The sequence below is a fragment of the Nylanderia fulva genome, unplaced genomic scaffold (assembly GCF_048542155.1).
Source record: "Nylanderia fulva isolate GAGA-0341 unplaced genomic scaffold, ASM4854215v1 Scaffold55, whole genome shotgun sequence".
Classification (NCBI taxonomy): Eukaryota; Metazoa; Arthropoda; class Insecta; order Hymenoptera; family Formicidae; genus Nylanderia; species Nylanderia fulva.
Genome location: NW_028190643.1, coordinates 315,476 through 331,645, shown reverse-complemented (window position 1 = coordinate 331,645; position 16,170 = coordinate 315,476). Strand labels below are relative to the sequence as shown.

General features: G+C 31.3%; 1 protein-coding gene and 1 long non-coding RNA gene across 5 annotated transcripts in view; one reads left to right on the top strand and one right to left on the bottom strand.

The window, feature by feature from the left end:
- Window positions 1-16,170, top strand: part of LOC114934785 (uncharacterized) — a 49,563-nt gene that overhangs the window by 28,093 nt on the left and 5,300 nt on the right. For 3 of the 4 annotated variants that reach the window (XM_029307517.2, XM_085487457.1, XM_085487456.1), the window contains exons 6-7: window positions 3,621-4,262; window positions 4,700-5,134. In XM_029307517.2, coding sequence (XP_029163350.2) covers window positions 3,621-4,262; window positions 4,700-5,134 — 1,077 coding nt within the window. Of the gene's footprint in view, window positions 1-3,620; window positions 4,263-4,699; window positions 5,135-13,042; window positions 14,321-16,170 lie in introns of all 4 variants that reach the window. The other variant, XM_085487458.1, reaches the window with a different exon arrangement.
- On the bottom strand, window positions 8,158-9,867 carry LOC146721098 (uncharacterized). The gene is made up of 2 exons (XR_014925800.1): window positions 8,350-9,867; window positions 8,158-8,271 (listed from the first exon to the last, which is right to left on the bottom strand). It is a non-coding gene; the product is annotated as an uncharacterized LOC146721098 (long non-coding RNA).

Here is a 16,170-nt window from a genome sequence, read left to right as displayed (position 1 = left end):
ATATGCAATGTAGCTGCACGCAACGATTTTAAAATTCAGGAGCTTTTATACATTTTATAAAAATAACGATATTTCTAAGTAGTTTAGAAGAGCAATTAAAAAATAATATATTACTTTATTCAATAGAGATTTTCTGTATTTTTAAAATTATATTAAGTATATCTTTTTCGGCCAATCAATTTTTTTTAAGAAAAAAAATTAAAGAAAATGTGTTGACAAATATAATAAAATTAAATTAATAAATATTTGTCTAATAATTTAATAATTGTATATTAGAGAATTTAATTTCATGCCAATTGATAAAGTTATTTCTACCGCTACTGATCTTCACTTTGACTTAAAATTTAAGAACTTTTATACATTTTATAATTTTTTAAAAATAAAAATATTTTATGTAGTTTTGGAGAGTAATTAAAACGTGATATATTATTATATTTTCTAAATTTTTTGATCATATTAAGTGTACATACATAAAATATATTCTTAAATGGTCTCTAAATTTTTTGTGGAAGAGACATTTAAAACAATAATGTGTAGAGACAAATTATTAATATTAAATTAATAAATATTTATTGTATATTAATTTAATAATTATGCATATCTCAGAAAACTTAATTTTATATATCAATTTAAAGCTATTTTTATTACTACTGATCTTCACTTTTGACTAAAAAATTAGTTTTTATAAAAATAGTTTAAATAGTTTTGAGGAGTAATTCAAAAATAATACATTATTATAAATTAAAAAGAAATTTTTATTCATATTCAAGTATTCTATTTTTCGTGAAAAAATAATTTTAAAATAATTTCAAGTAATTTTTAAATAATTAAAAAAAATATGCAGACAAATGAATAAATATTCAAAGGCTCTCGATTTACAAAGCTGTTCGCTACTGATATCCATTTTTGAGGAGACACCGCCTACATTCTGAATCCTGAATCGCACAAGCGTGCACGAGATATTTCAGTTAGCTAGTTACAGGTTGGCTGCCAAGATTACTATCGCAATGTTGCCAGGAGGCTCCTGCAACACTTGTTATTCCTAGCCGTTAGGCTCTGCTTTTCCTCCTCTCATTCTCGCATCTCTCCGTCTCGCGGTGGAAGAGGACGAACGTAAACGCCGGCTTACCCGGTCTCATGCTCTCGCTGGCGTACGTTTTATAATTGATCCAAGCTGCGCGAGGGGAGCGAAGAATGCAATTCCAGTTTCCCGCTCGCATACCTCCAGGTGCATTCACGCTCCCGGTCGGGGAGAGCCTGCGAGCTCCTGCGAGAGCACAAACGAGGAATACGCTCGTAGTCTTGCGCTTAGATGGTTTTCAAATCAGCTAGATAAGGATGACATTTTTTGTAACTGTGTGTATATAAATAAGCGCTCTTATCTGGAAGTTCTTCTATCTAGATGACTCGCCATATATAGTTTTATATCTTTTACATTCAGAAGAAAATCATCTGTAGCTCATCTGAAAATAAGATGAATTTACATGATTTAATTATATATAATTATATATGAGCATCTAGATGAAATTTTGGCGCCATCTTATCTTTATATAAATAATAAATGCTTAGATGATTTTGAAATCAGCTAGATAAGGATGACATTTTTTGTAACTGTGTTTACATAAATAAGCGCTCTTATCTGGAAGTTCTTCTATCTAGATGACTCGCCATATATAGTTTTATATCTTTTACATTCAGAAGAAAATCATCTGCAGCTCATCTGAAAATAAGATGAATTCATATGATTTAATTATATATAATTATATATGAGCATCTAGATGAAATTTGGCGTCAGCTTATCTTTATATAAATAATAAATGCTTAGATGATTTTGAAATCAGCTAGATAAGGATGACATTTTTTGTAACTGTGTTTACATAAATAAGCGCTCTTATCTGGAAGTTCTTCTATCTAGATGACTCGCCATATATAGTTTTATATCTTTTACATTCAGAACAAAATTATCTGCAGCTCATCTGAAAATAAGATGAATTTACATGATTTAATTATATATAATTATATATGAGCATCTAGATGAAATTTTGGCGCCATCTTATCTTTATATAAATAATAAATGCTTAGATGATTTTGAAATCAGCTAGATAAGGATGACATTTTTTGTAACTGTGTTTACATAAATAAGCGCTCTTATCTGGAAGTTCTTCTATCTAGATGACTCGTCATATATAGTTTTATATCTTTTACATTCAGAACAAAATCATCTGCAGCTCATCTGAAAATAAGATGAATTTACATGATTTAATTATATATAATTATATATGAGCATCTAGATGAAATTTGGCGTCATCTTATCTTTATATAAATAATAAAAATATGTATGAAGAAAAGTGTTATCTTTACTAAATTATCTAGAATAATGTTTAGATAATTTGGTATAATATAATTATAATCAATAATATAATCTACTGAAAATTAAGTTAATATAAATTGAAATGGCTCTGATATAAATGCAAAATTAGGTATGAAAAGAGCTGATAATTTTTGCTCTGAGATTTACCAAAAAAATATCTCATTTTTTAAAAGTATTTTTTAAGTAGTTACTTATCTGCGACTTTGTAATTTTCTTTTTAGATACGAAAATATGACAAATGAATTGTTCAATTGTGAATTATCTATTTTATCTATTTATTTTGAATTGCAAAAATGCGAAAATTTTTACATAAATTTTTTCAGTATAAAATTTAATGAATTCTAGATAATTTTTAATAATTAAATGTACAGTCAAAGTATATTTTTAATAATATTAATTTTTTTTAACAAATAATTTTTTGTATTTAATGCTTTCTAAAAATATGTATAATGCATGAATGTTATATAATGATATACATAATTTATACAAAGATGTTATATGTATATATATAATTTTACATATATGGTAAAATTTTTATTTATTTTATATGTATTTTATTTTATAAATATTTAATATTTAATATTTTATATATATTGAATTAGTATAAAAGTTTCTGGATGAGATGTCGTGATGTTCTCTTTTGTTGACATAACTTCCTCGTTCGTTTCTCATTTTATGGACACTTATACTTAACCGTTACTTGGATGTTGTTGGTGATCTTTTTGGATAGTTCGATTTCCAGTTTCTTCAGTTCTTTCATAAGGTGTAGTTTACGCTCAATGTGAGAGCGATGTCCTGTTTATCCTACAACTCTCGCGCACGATCGGATCTTCTTTTCGATTAACTTTTTCTTAACTCGAGTTAGGTATCATCAGAGAACGTGATTGATTTCATTTTCGATTATTCTATCGGGACTTCTCCAAGTCCATTTTCTCTTCCGGGGTTTTTCATGCAGAAGATTATATTCTTCCTCATGCATAAAATTATTTTTATACGCAATACAAAATTATTGCGACGTCAATATTATTACGCAAAAAAAGAAACAGAATTGAAAATTATTTTATTTATTTATAATTCGATTATTATATATTATATATTAAATTATTATATTTAATTCAACTATAAATAATTTGAACTACATGAAATTTAATAAATTATTAGATACATCATCAAGCATATAAATTCTAATCAGCATTTGGTCTGAAATGTGCATTCAGAATTTTAATAGTGTTTATTTTCTTTATTCCAGCCAACCTGGAGGAGACGTTGGATTTATCGCTATCGCTGCAGGACTATCATCTTCAGGAAGTGACTCTTTACGCGAAACAGGGCAAGAGTCTGGGTCCGACGTTAAGTACCCAGGACATAATGGCCCTGCAGAGGCAGGAGGAGCGACGCCGACAGCAGACCAAGCAAAGCGTGTTCGGCTTCATGTTCAAGAAGTCCAAGGAGAGCTCGCTCAGCACGGATAGTCTCGGGGCTCGCAGCGTTTCGCCAGCCAGAAGTGACGAGACAGCGAGAAGCGCCAGTCCTCTTCAGCCGCCAGTTCGACCGCAGAGGAAGAGGAGACCGGCCCCGAAACCACCGACGTTGGCCGCGCCTGATGCTCAAGATGCAGCCGGGGACAGCGGCAAGGACAAAACCATGATCAATCACAGTCGCAACAGCAGCGACAGCTCCGGTTACCACGAGGCCTCGGTGCTCAGCGATCATCCGGAGTCGGCCGCGAGGCTACCGGAGACCCTGCCGAGGCGGAGCAAGGCCCCGGGTATGTCCAACGCGTCCAGAAAACTCGCGCAAACCTCGCAGTCCAGCAAAAGTCTCAGCAATCTAGTGACCACCGGCGGAACCCTCAGTCGAGGGATCAGCAACACCTCTCTCAGCTCCACCGGTGAGATTTGGTCACGTATAAGCTGAAGAAAATAGTTAATTAACATAAAACTTGTGGGCATATATGCAGGATGCCCCATTTTAATCGATCACCCCTGTACAATTTTTTTTTTAATTTTTGACTGGACAATAAAATGCTTCATAAACAAAAGTTGTTTATTTAAATCGGGACAGATGACGATTATGTAAATTTATATAAAAAAATATAGTGGTTTTATTTAAAAAAAAACATACATGATCTTGAAATGACCTTGAATGACCTTTAAATGATCTTCAAATGACCTTGAAAGGCATTCTTTAGAAAAAATCAGTAGTACCATCTCCTGTTCTCGTTCAAACAACTTTTATTTGAAATATTGATTCAAATGGGGCATCTTGTGTATGTGAGAAGTTGTTTTGCAGACAAGATTTTGATCAATGCGATAACTTTGCTTGTAGGTTTTCGAAAGAAGAGGACTGCACCTTCCCCGCCGACAACCAGACCAGTTTCATTGGCGATTTCCACACAGGCGTTAGAACGCATCGTCGATTCCGAGGCGTCGTCGACGTCCGGCGCGAATCCCTCGAAACCGTCGTCGGACATTGGCGCACCGACGAAGATCAGTTCCGAGATCGAGTTTCTTCAAGCGAATTCCGACATCGGCGTAGGATCATCGCAGTCGATGCTCGAGCTGAATCGCAAATCGAAGTCGGAAGTCGCGACGTACAAGTTCGACGGCGGCATTCAGCAGAATCGTGTTGCTAAAACGAATGTCGAGGCACGTGCCGAAACCGATTCGCTCGACTATAAGCTTGCTAAAGCGGATGTGGACGCGAGCGCTCCTGTAGAAGTTGCCCCAAAAGTAGAGCAAGCTAGAGTAGCGACGAAAAGAGGTAAGTTGGCCTGCTTGATTGCTTTGTTTCTTAATTTCGAAGCGCGAGGTCCTTCGAAAAACTCACATCGGAGCGAAGATACAGGCTTGAATGATGAAATGTCACGTGCTACATTGGGCCTAAAAAGTATAGATTCTCGATATTGAAGAGGGACATTACATTGTAAAATCAAAGATCATATCTAATAAATTAATATAAATTGTCGCTCGTGTATTGAAAACAAAGTGATAAATATAAGGCCAACTTATCGAGCTGAATATTCGAGATGTTCAGTCAACTACCATTTATTACATGTATAAATTATAAAACTACAGTCATTATATTATATTAAAACTAACGCAAATTAACGCAAATTACAATCATTCTATAAACGTTTCGACCGCACGCGGTCTTCTTCAGTATAATTATTGAAAAATAGTTTTATTTTCGTTATGTGGATGACATAATAGTGGCCACCTCTATGACTAATATGACTCAGATTGTGAATAATTTTAACAACTATCATGAAAGACTTAAATTCACGGTCGAACAAGAGGTTAATCATAGCTTGAATTTCTTAGATTTATCACTTAAAATTATTAATAACAAAATATATATAGACTGGTATCAAAAAGAAACCTTCTCAGGAAGGACGTTATCATTTTATTCAAACCACCCATTATGCCACAAAATTGGAATAATATATAACCTTGTAGACAGATGTCTATTGCTATCACATCCACTATTTTTTAATAAAAATTTGGAGTTAATTATTAATATACTCAGAAGCAATGGTTACCCTCTTGATCTGATTTTTAACAAAATTAATCATCGGATAGAACACATCATATCTAAGGGGAGCATTTTAGAGAGACAGGCCAACATAGAAAGAACAAAAAGTATAAGAAATGACTCGGTTAATAAAAAATTCTTTGTCATTCCGTATATAGATAGGGTCTCAGAAATGATTGTTTCCTCGGTGAAAAATAAAAATTGTATGGTAGGGTATAGATGTCTCAACAAACTGGATAATATTATTAAAGCACAGAAAGATAAAACTAAACATCCATGCAATTCGAATGTGGTTTATAAGATCAGTTGCAATAATTGTAATGCATCTTATGTAGGCCAAACAAAGAGGCAATTGCAGACGCGAATAAAAGAACATAAAAATAATATTAGGTTGGACTCAACGAAACATTCAGTAATTTCTGAACACATAATAAATGAACATCATACTTTTAATTGGGACAATGTTAAGATCATGGACAACGAAAATAATTATTATAAAAGACTCATTTCTGAGATGCTACATATCAAGGAACAAAAAAATGGACTAAATTTAAACAAAGATACTGAGTTACTTAGCGAGTCGTATTTTGATATTTTGGATATATTAGCGAACAATAAATAATAATAGGACAAATAGGACATTAACGAGTAAAACATAGATATTAGATCATATATAAACACGCACGCTCTCCGATCAAGTAGAGTTTAAAATGAGCTGTCTTTCTGTATTGTTGTTTGTTAAGTGTCATCCTTAATAACTGTTAATAAGTAGCAAAATTGTCAAGAAGAACGATGATAGGTAAGCATACTACCAATTGTAGGGGATATATATTATAATTTGGACATACGTTGATCGGTAATTTCTTATTAATCGCAGCGCCTACGGTACGGGTTAATTTCTCGCATATTAACGATGAAATCATCCGAGATCTGAACAAAATCAGAGATCATATCGAGGCGAACATTGTTGGACAGGACGGATTGAAACACGCGTTAATTGCTCAAAAACTCTCGATTCTGAATAACTATAATTAAATTTCGATATCATGTGAATTGTAAGAATTTATTTTTCAATAATTATACTGAAGAAGACCGCGTGCGGTCGAAACGTTTATAGAATGATTGTAATTTGCGTTAATTTGCGTTAGTTTTAATATAATATAATGACTGTAGTTTTATAATTTATACATGTAATAAATGGTAGTTGACTGAACATCTCGAATATTCAGCTCGATAAGTTGGCCTTATATTTATCACTTTGTTATCATATCTAATGATCATATTCATGTGTTATACAAAGTTTAAAATTTCTAAAAAAAGGTAGAACATCTTGTAACGCGGAAAGCAACTTGTCTTCTCGGACTTTGTAGATATTTGCGATCTCCACGAAGTTATTAGACATCTAAATGGCGTTTACAAATTTCATATTCAGTGACATTGAGGGCCTATATATCCTCGCTATCTATTATAAATCATACCAAGAACAGATTAGAGGAGAGAAACTTAAGCCTTTTGCAACCAGCACCTTTTTATTTGGTTGGCCGTCAAATAAGTCGAGAATCAAATAAAAACTGGATTTATTTCTTGATCCAGTTGAATTTGGTTTTCGAGATTAAAGTTGACGAACTTAATAAATATAATGTATTAATTAGAAATAAATTTTTTAGATTTTTTTAGACATTATCTTGCTTTAACAATTTTTTGACAATTAATCTTTAAATTAAAGGATTATATTAAAAAATTAAAATATAAAATTTTCAAAAATTAATTATATTTAATAAATATTATTTTTTCGTCACTTTAATCATGCTATATATATGTATATTATTTATTTGCACTTTCTCAATAAGCAATTTTTTATTTATTTCAATTTTATTTAAAATTTTATATTTATATATGCATCAAAAAATTTGGAATTACAGATTAAATTATAAATTAATGAATTTCCAATTTAAAATAGTTATAAATTAATACAATTGTCGCTCGTATATTGAAAACAAAGTGATAAATATAAGGCCAACTTATCGAGCTGAATATTCGAGATGTTCAGTCAACTACCATTTATTACATGTATAAATTATAAAACTACAGTCATTATATTAAAACTAACGCAAATTACAATCATTCTATAAACGTTTCGACCGCACGCGGTCTTCTTCAGTATAATTATTGAAATATAAATTCTTACAATTCACATAATATCGAAATTTAATTATAGTTATTCAGAATCAAGAGTTTTTGAGTAATTAACGCGTGTTTCAATCCGTCCTGTCCAACAATGTTCGCCTCGATATGATCCCTGATTTTGTTCAGATCTCGGATAGTTTCATCGTTAATATGCGAGAAATTAACCCGTTCCGTAGGCGCTGCGATTTATAAAAAATTACCGATCAACGCATGTCCAAATTATAATATGTATCCCCTACAATTGGTAGTATGCTTACCTATCATCGTTCTTCTTGATAATTTTGCTACTTATTAACAGTTATTAAGGATGACACATAACAAACCAACAATACAGAAAGACCGCTCATTTTAAACTCTACTTGATCGGAGAGCGTGCGTGTTTATATATGATCTAATATCTATGTTTTACTCGTTAATGTCCTATTTGTCCTATTATTATTTCTTGTTCGCTAATATATCCAAAATATCAAAATACGACTCGCTAAGTAACTCAGTATCTTTGTTTAAATTTAGTCCATTTTTTTGTTCCTTGATATGTAGCATCTCAGAAATGAGTCTTTTATAATAATTATTTTCGTTGTCCATGATCTTAACATTGTCCCAATTAAAAGTATGATGTTCATTTATTATGTGTTCAGAAATTACTGAATGTTTCGTTGAGTCCAACCTAATATTATTTTTATGTTCTTTTATTCGCGTCTGCAATTGCCTCTTTGTTTGGCCTACATAAGATGCATTACAATTATTGCAACTGATCTTATAAACCACATTCGAATTGCATGGATGTTTAGTTTTATCTTTCTGCGCTTTAATAATATTATCCAGTTTGTTGAGACATCTATACCCTACCATACAATTTTTATTTTTTACCGAGGAAACAATCATTTCTGAGATCCCATCTATATACGGAATGACAAAGAATTTTTTATTAACCGAGTCATTTCTTATACTTTTTGTTCTTTCTATGTTGGCCTGTCTCTCTATAATGTTCCCCTTAGATATGATGTGTTCTATCCGATGATTAATTTTGTTAAAAATCAGATCAAGAGGGTAACCATTGCTTCTGAGTATATTAATAATTAACTCCAAATTTTTATTAAAAAATAGTGGATGTGATAGCAATAGACATCTGTCTACAAGGTTATATATTATTCCTATTTTGTGGCATAGTGGGTGGTTTGAATAAAATGATAACGTCCTTCCTGAGAAGGTTTCTTTTTGATACCAGTCTATATATATTTTGTTATTAATAATTTTAAGTGATAAATCTAAGAAATTCAAGCTATGGTTAACCTCTTGTTCGACCGTGAATTTAAGTCTTTCATGATAGTTGTTAAAATTATTCACAATCTGAGTCATATTAGTCATAGAGGTGGCCACTATTATGTCATCCACATAACGAAAATAAAACAAACATTCCAAATTCAACGCTTTGAGAACTGTATCCTCAAGATCTTGCATAACCAGGTCTGCAATAATTGGTGATAACGGTGACCCCATAGGGGTCCCAAACGTCTGTTTATAAATTATGTCATCAAATGTAAAATATGTAGAAGTCAATATGAATTTTATACCCCCCAAAAATTCGTTTTTCGGTATTTTAGTATTTATTCCAATGTGATCCCATCTATCGTTAATACCGTCAATCGCAAGATCCAGAGGAACGTTCGTAAACAAAGACACCACATCCAAGGAAAACATCCTATCATTCTCATCAATCTTTTTACCAGACAATATGCTGTACAAATCAAAACTATTATTAATATGACTTTTCGCTTTGGATAGACTAGTTCGTAAGGTGTTTTGTAAAAACGAAGCCAGCGAGTATAGAGCTGTATCAACCGATGAAACTATGATTCTAACTGGATAGTTTTCCTTATGGATTTTAGGTAATCCATACGCTTTTGGAAGGAGAGAATCACTACAACGTAATTTATAATATTCGTTTTTTGAAATATAATCTTCCTTAAGCCATCTCTTCAACAAATCATTCGAATCGTTCTCTATTTTTTTGCACGGATTTTTTTTAACAATAGTGTAAGTGTTGACATCTTTTAAAACGTTTTCCATTTTGTTAATATAATGAGATCTTTCCATTGCCACCGTAGCATTACCCTTGTCCGCGCGTGTGAATAGAACATTCGGATTGTCTTTACAAAATTTTAATTTAAGATTTAATAAAATTTTGTAAAGACAATCCGAATGTTCTATTCACACGCGCGGACAAGGGTAATGCTACGGTGGCAATGGAAAGATCTCATTATATTAACAAAATGGAAAACGTTTTAAAAGATGTCAACACTTACACTATTGTTAAAAAAAATCCGTGCAAAAAAATAGAGAACGATTTGAATGATTTGTTGAAGAGATGGCTTAAGGAAGATTATATTTCAAAAAACGAATATTATAAATTACGTTGTAGTGATTCTCTCCTTCCAAAAGCGTATGGATTACCTAAAATCCATAAGGAAAACTATCCAGTTAGAATCATAGTTTCATCGGTTGATACAGCTCTATACTCGCTGGCTTCGTTTTTACAAAACACCTTACGAACTAGTCTACCCAAAGCGAAAAGTCATATTAATAATAGTTTTGATTTGTACAGCATATTGTCTGGTAAAAAGATTGATGAGAATGATAGGATGTTTTCCTTGGATGTGGTGTCTTTGTTTACGAACGTTCCTCTGGATCTTGCGATTGACGGTATTAACGATAGATGGGATCACATTGGAATAAATACTAAAATACCGAAAAACGAATTTTTGGGGGGTATAAAATTCATATTGACTTCTACATATTTTACATTTGATGACATAATTTATAAACAGACGTTTGGGACCCCTATGGGGTCACCGTTATCACCAATTATTGCAGACCTGGTTATGCAAGATCTTGAGGATACAGTTCTCAAAGCGTTGAATTTGGAATGTTTGTTTTATTTTCGTTATGTGGATGACATAATAGTGGCCACCTCTATGACTAATATGACTCAGATTGTGAATAATTTTAACAACTATCATGAAAGACTTAAATTCACGGTCGAACAAGAGGTTAACCATAGCTTGAATTTCTTAGATTTATCACTTAAAATTATTAATAACAAAATATATATAGACTGGTATCAAAAAGAAACCTTCTCAGGAAGGACGTTATCATTTTATTCAAACCACCCACTATGCCACAAAATAGGAATAATATATAACCTTGTAGACAGATGTCTATTGCTATCACATCCACTATTTTTTAATAAAAATTTGGAGTTAATTATTAATATACTCAGAAGCAATGGTTACCCTCTTGATCTGATTTTTAACAAAATTAATCATCGGATAGAACACATCATATCTAAGGGGAACATTATAGAGAGACAGGCCAACATAGAAAGAACAAAAAGTATAAGAAATGACTCGGTTAATAAAAAATTCTTTGTCATTCCGTATATAGATGGGATCTCAGAAATGATTGTTTCCTCGGTAAAAAATAAAAATTGTATGGTAGGGTATAGATGTCTCAACAAACTGGATAATATTATTAAAGCGCAGAAAGATAAAACTAAACATCCATGCAATTCGAATGTGGTTTATAAGATCAGTTGCAATAATTGTAATGCATCTTATGTAGGCCAAACAAAGAGGCAATTGCAGACGCGAATAAAAGAACATAAAAATAATATTAGGTTGGACTCAACGAAACATTCAGTAATTTCTGAACACATAATAAATGAACATCATACTTTTAATTGGGACAATGTTAAGATCATGGACAACGAAAATAATTATTATAAAAGACTCATTTCTGAGATGCTACATATCAAGGAACAAAAAAATGGACTAAATTTAAACAAAGATACTGAGTTACTTAGCGAGTCGTATTTTGATATTTTGGATATATTAGCGAACAAGAAATAATAATAGGACAAATAGGACATTAACGAGTAAAACATAGATATTAGATCATATATAAACACGCACGCTCTCCAATCAAGTAGAGTTTAAAATGAGCGGTCTTTCTGTATTGTTGGTTTGTTATGTGTCATCCTTAATAACTGTTAATAAGTAGCAAAATTATCAAGAAGAACGATGATAGGTAAGCATACTACCAATTGTAGGGGATACATATTATAATTTGGACATGCGTTGATCGGTAATTTTTTATAAATCGCAGCGCCTACGGAACGGGTTAATTTCTCGCATATTAACGATGAAACTATCCGAGATCTGAACAAAATCAGGGATCATATCGAGGCGAACATTGTTGGACAGGACGGATTGAAACACGCGTTAATTACTCAAAAACTCTTGATTCTGAATAACTATAATTAAATTTCGATATTATGTGAATTGTAAGAATTTATATTTCAATAATTATACTGAAGAAGACCGCGTGCGGTCGAAACGTTTATAGAATGATTGTAATTTGCGTTAGTTTTAATATAATGACTGTAGTTTTATAATTTATACATGTAATAAATGGTAGTTGACTGAACATCTCGAATATTCAGCTCGATAAGTTGGCCTTATATTTATCACTTTGTTTAAAATAGTTAATTAAGTAACTAAATTAAGAAAAAACTTTTTATTCTCTTTAAATATAAATTTGGAATTACAGATTAAATTATAAATTAATGAATTTCCAATTTAAAATAGTTAATTAAGTAACTAAATTAAGAAAAAACTTTTTATTCTCTTTAAATATAAATGATACATTTCTTATTTGAGAAAAGTAAAGTGATTCCAGATATTTTTGTCTCCGCATAAAAATATATGGACGACGCTGTACAGACACGATTTTGCACTGAGACTTTTAAGTTTTTGCACACCTCCATTGGGATTTTCGTCTAGATAATGTATTTTTCTTGTACCTTAATCAGTTTGCTTGTTTGTATCATATTTTGCCGGCTTGTATATTTTTCGGTGACGGTGATTTTTTTTCTTTTTTTATCCAAACTAGTTGGAGAACCTGTACCCCTTCCCACGCCTCGAAAGGTTAACACGTGTAAGATTAGCGCTTCAGAATCTCCAAAGGCACCTAAGCGTAAAGTGGTCCCGCCCTTGGTACCGCCAAGAATCTTGAACACGAAACGCGATCGTACAAACAGTCTGAATGAAGATGATATTGCGCACGTTAAGCTAGAAAGGACGCATTCGAAGTCGAAAATTGATTCTGCACCTTCAACCGAAGACCAGAAAGCGATCCAAGAAGAAGAGACATCAAAAATCGATGAAGATGACATGTCTTTAAAATTAAATCAAAATCCAAGTCACCAAATGAGCAGCAACTTGGAATTACAGAATCCTAACTGTACGGAATCGATCCTCATTGATCCAGAATCCAAAGCTAAACCTTTGAACGGAGATGGATTTAGCAAAGAGGAAAGATTAGATGTCGATAATTCAGAGATTCATGAATCATTAAATTTGAATAATGAAGAAAATGGGCTATCTTCTGATTCCATAGAGTTGGAAAGAAATGTTTTAGAGAAGAAATCATCTTTACTTATTTCTACGGAAAAGGAGAATAATACTTTACACCAAGATGACAATATAAAGTCTGAAAATATAGCTTCACGTGATGAAAGTGAGAATCAACGTGGTAAATTGAATGTATCGAACGATGATTCTCTGATGAACAAAAGTACGAACAACGAACAACTGAAGCTATTGGATGATCAATCTTGCGAAGGACCACTTAGAGTGCCGAGGAAAAGACTTTCTTCCTCAATTAAAATCGAAGAAGGTATCGAGACAGCAAAATATCTTCATCCCAAAGACGCAACGTGCGACGCAGAAGTGAAGAGTAATTTTGAAAAAGAAGAAGATACATGTACGATCATCTCCACTATACCAAAGTGCGATCATTTTGATGTCATTAGGAAAGATGATGCTTTAAAATATAACATTGTGGAAAATGTGCATGAATTATGCCAGAAACAAATTGATCAAAGCGAGGAATCAAACAACGGTGTGAAGACTACTAAAAGGACAAAGGTGATTCGGAGCCAGTCCAAGTCGGAGGACTTCGAGGTGGATACCTTGAAGAGGCAGAAGCGACATCTTACCTCGCCTCAAGAGGACATCGCGCACGCTTTGAACCTAAAGTTCTCCTCTCGAAACTCGGTATCTTCCCAAAAAGAGCAGGAGGAAATTAACGCAGAATATCGCGATGATCGTGCAAGAGATGGGGATGTAAATAAGAGAGAATCGTACGATGGATTATTCACAGGTGCATGTCGTTATATTACTAACATTCTATTTTAAGCATCTCATCTTGTTATCCTTCACATATTTTCACTTTTTCTCAGTTTCGTGTTCCGTGTATCATTTTAAAATTGTATGTATATATAATGTATGTGTATATATAAGGTGTTGAAAAATTATAGAATAAGAAATACTAAATAAATGTTGACAAATTCAAAATTTGAATTGAAGGAGGAATTAAAGATTTTTCGGCTTTAGTAAAAATAAAATAACTTGCTTGTCTCTGTGGCTATATTAAAATTATTTAATATATTATATTATAATATATTTAATATTATATTATTTAATATATTATTAATTTATATATACATATATGTGTGTGTGTATATGTTATATTATTTAATATATTATATAATAATTATATATACATAATTAAATTATTTAATATATATAAATTATATTAAATATATTTAATATAAATTAATATATCCGAAAATTTTTCTTAATTTTTTAAATTGAAATAAATAGCTTATATTGACTAATTAAATATTAGAATCCTCCTGATTATTCGTGTTATCTGGTTATCCTATCCTATCAATATGTGTGAACGTGTGGTATCCGGATGTATAAACTTAACGGGATTCTCCCGTTTGCTGTTACCTTTATACTTGTTTTTCCTATTGTAATAATTTGTCGCATCGATGTTACTTTCTTCAATCTTTGTTTTATTCCATTCAATGTGTTTTTGGCCCTCTTTCACCACTTTCTTCCAGAACTGCGCTTCTTTTATGCACGCATGCAAATTATAAATATTTATCTTGTAATCATCTTATAGGATAATAATGTATGTATAGGATAATAATCTATGTAAGATACATGAGGCAGAAGAAGTTACACACATATAAATTGCATATAAATTTTCTTTCATTTATTTTAAATCCTATTATTTATTAATCTTGTAAATTTATTTCTGAGAGATTTTTAAAATAAGACTATTATTTTAAATGTTCTAAAAATTAGAGGAAACGGACAATTGAGAGCCAGGAAATTTTTTTCTTTTTAATGTGATTTATTAATTATGATATTAGTACGATATTTGAACTATTATTATATTAGCAGTTAATAAAAAAATATATATATGATCTTGTAAAGCATGGAAACATAAAAAAAATTGCATAAAAAATAAATACACAAGATTAAATAAAAAAAGAGTGCATACGATGATCTTTATAGGAATATTTACGACGGATAAGCGCACTAAAGACTTCCGGTTCTATAGTTTAGGAAAAAAATGGCATTGATTGTCTAGAAGCATCATATAATGTTCAAATAATTGACAGATTATTGTGTAAGCTGGATAATAGAATGAAACCGAAGTATTTTTACGAGCTCTTATCTTCTGATATGCATACATTATGTACTATACAATTTTCTTTAATTAATAAATTTATATCAACTAACACAATGTTTGGAGATATTTTTAAGAAGTGAATTATTGAAATTGTCTGCATATTGATATTTTTTAATTCTACGATTTATGTAAATTACATATTCATCTTGGTTCAATTAATCATACTTAGTATTTTTTGCTTTATAAATATTGCATAAGATTGTTATAATCATCATCTTCATAAAAGATCATGCTACTCTATTTCGATTAAGATATCTTAATTTGAAATTTTTCTTTTCTATTTGTGAATTATTGCCATTTTTTATTTTTTATGTTTTATTATTTTTTATTCTTTATTATAAATATAACAACTTCTTTTTTCTGACTCTTTAGTATTGTTTCACAATTAATTTTCAAATTTTAAATAATTTTCATGAGAACGTAACTACGACTTTTGAGAAGACCAGTACAATATTTGGCTAACTTTTTAT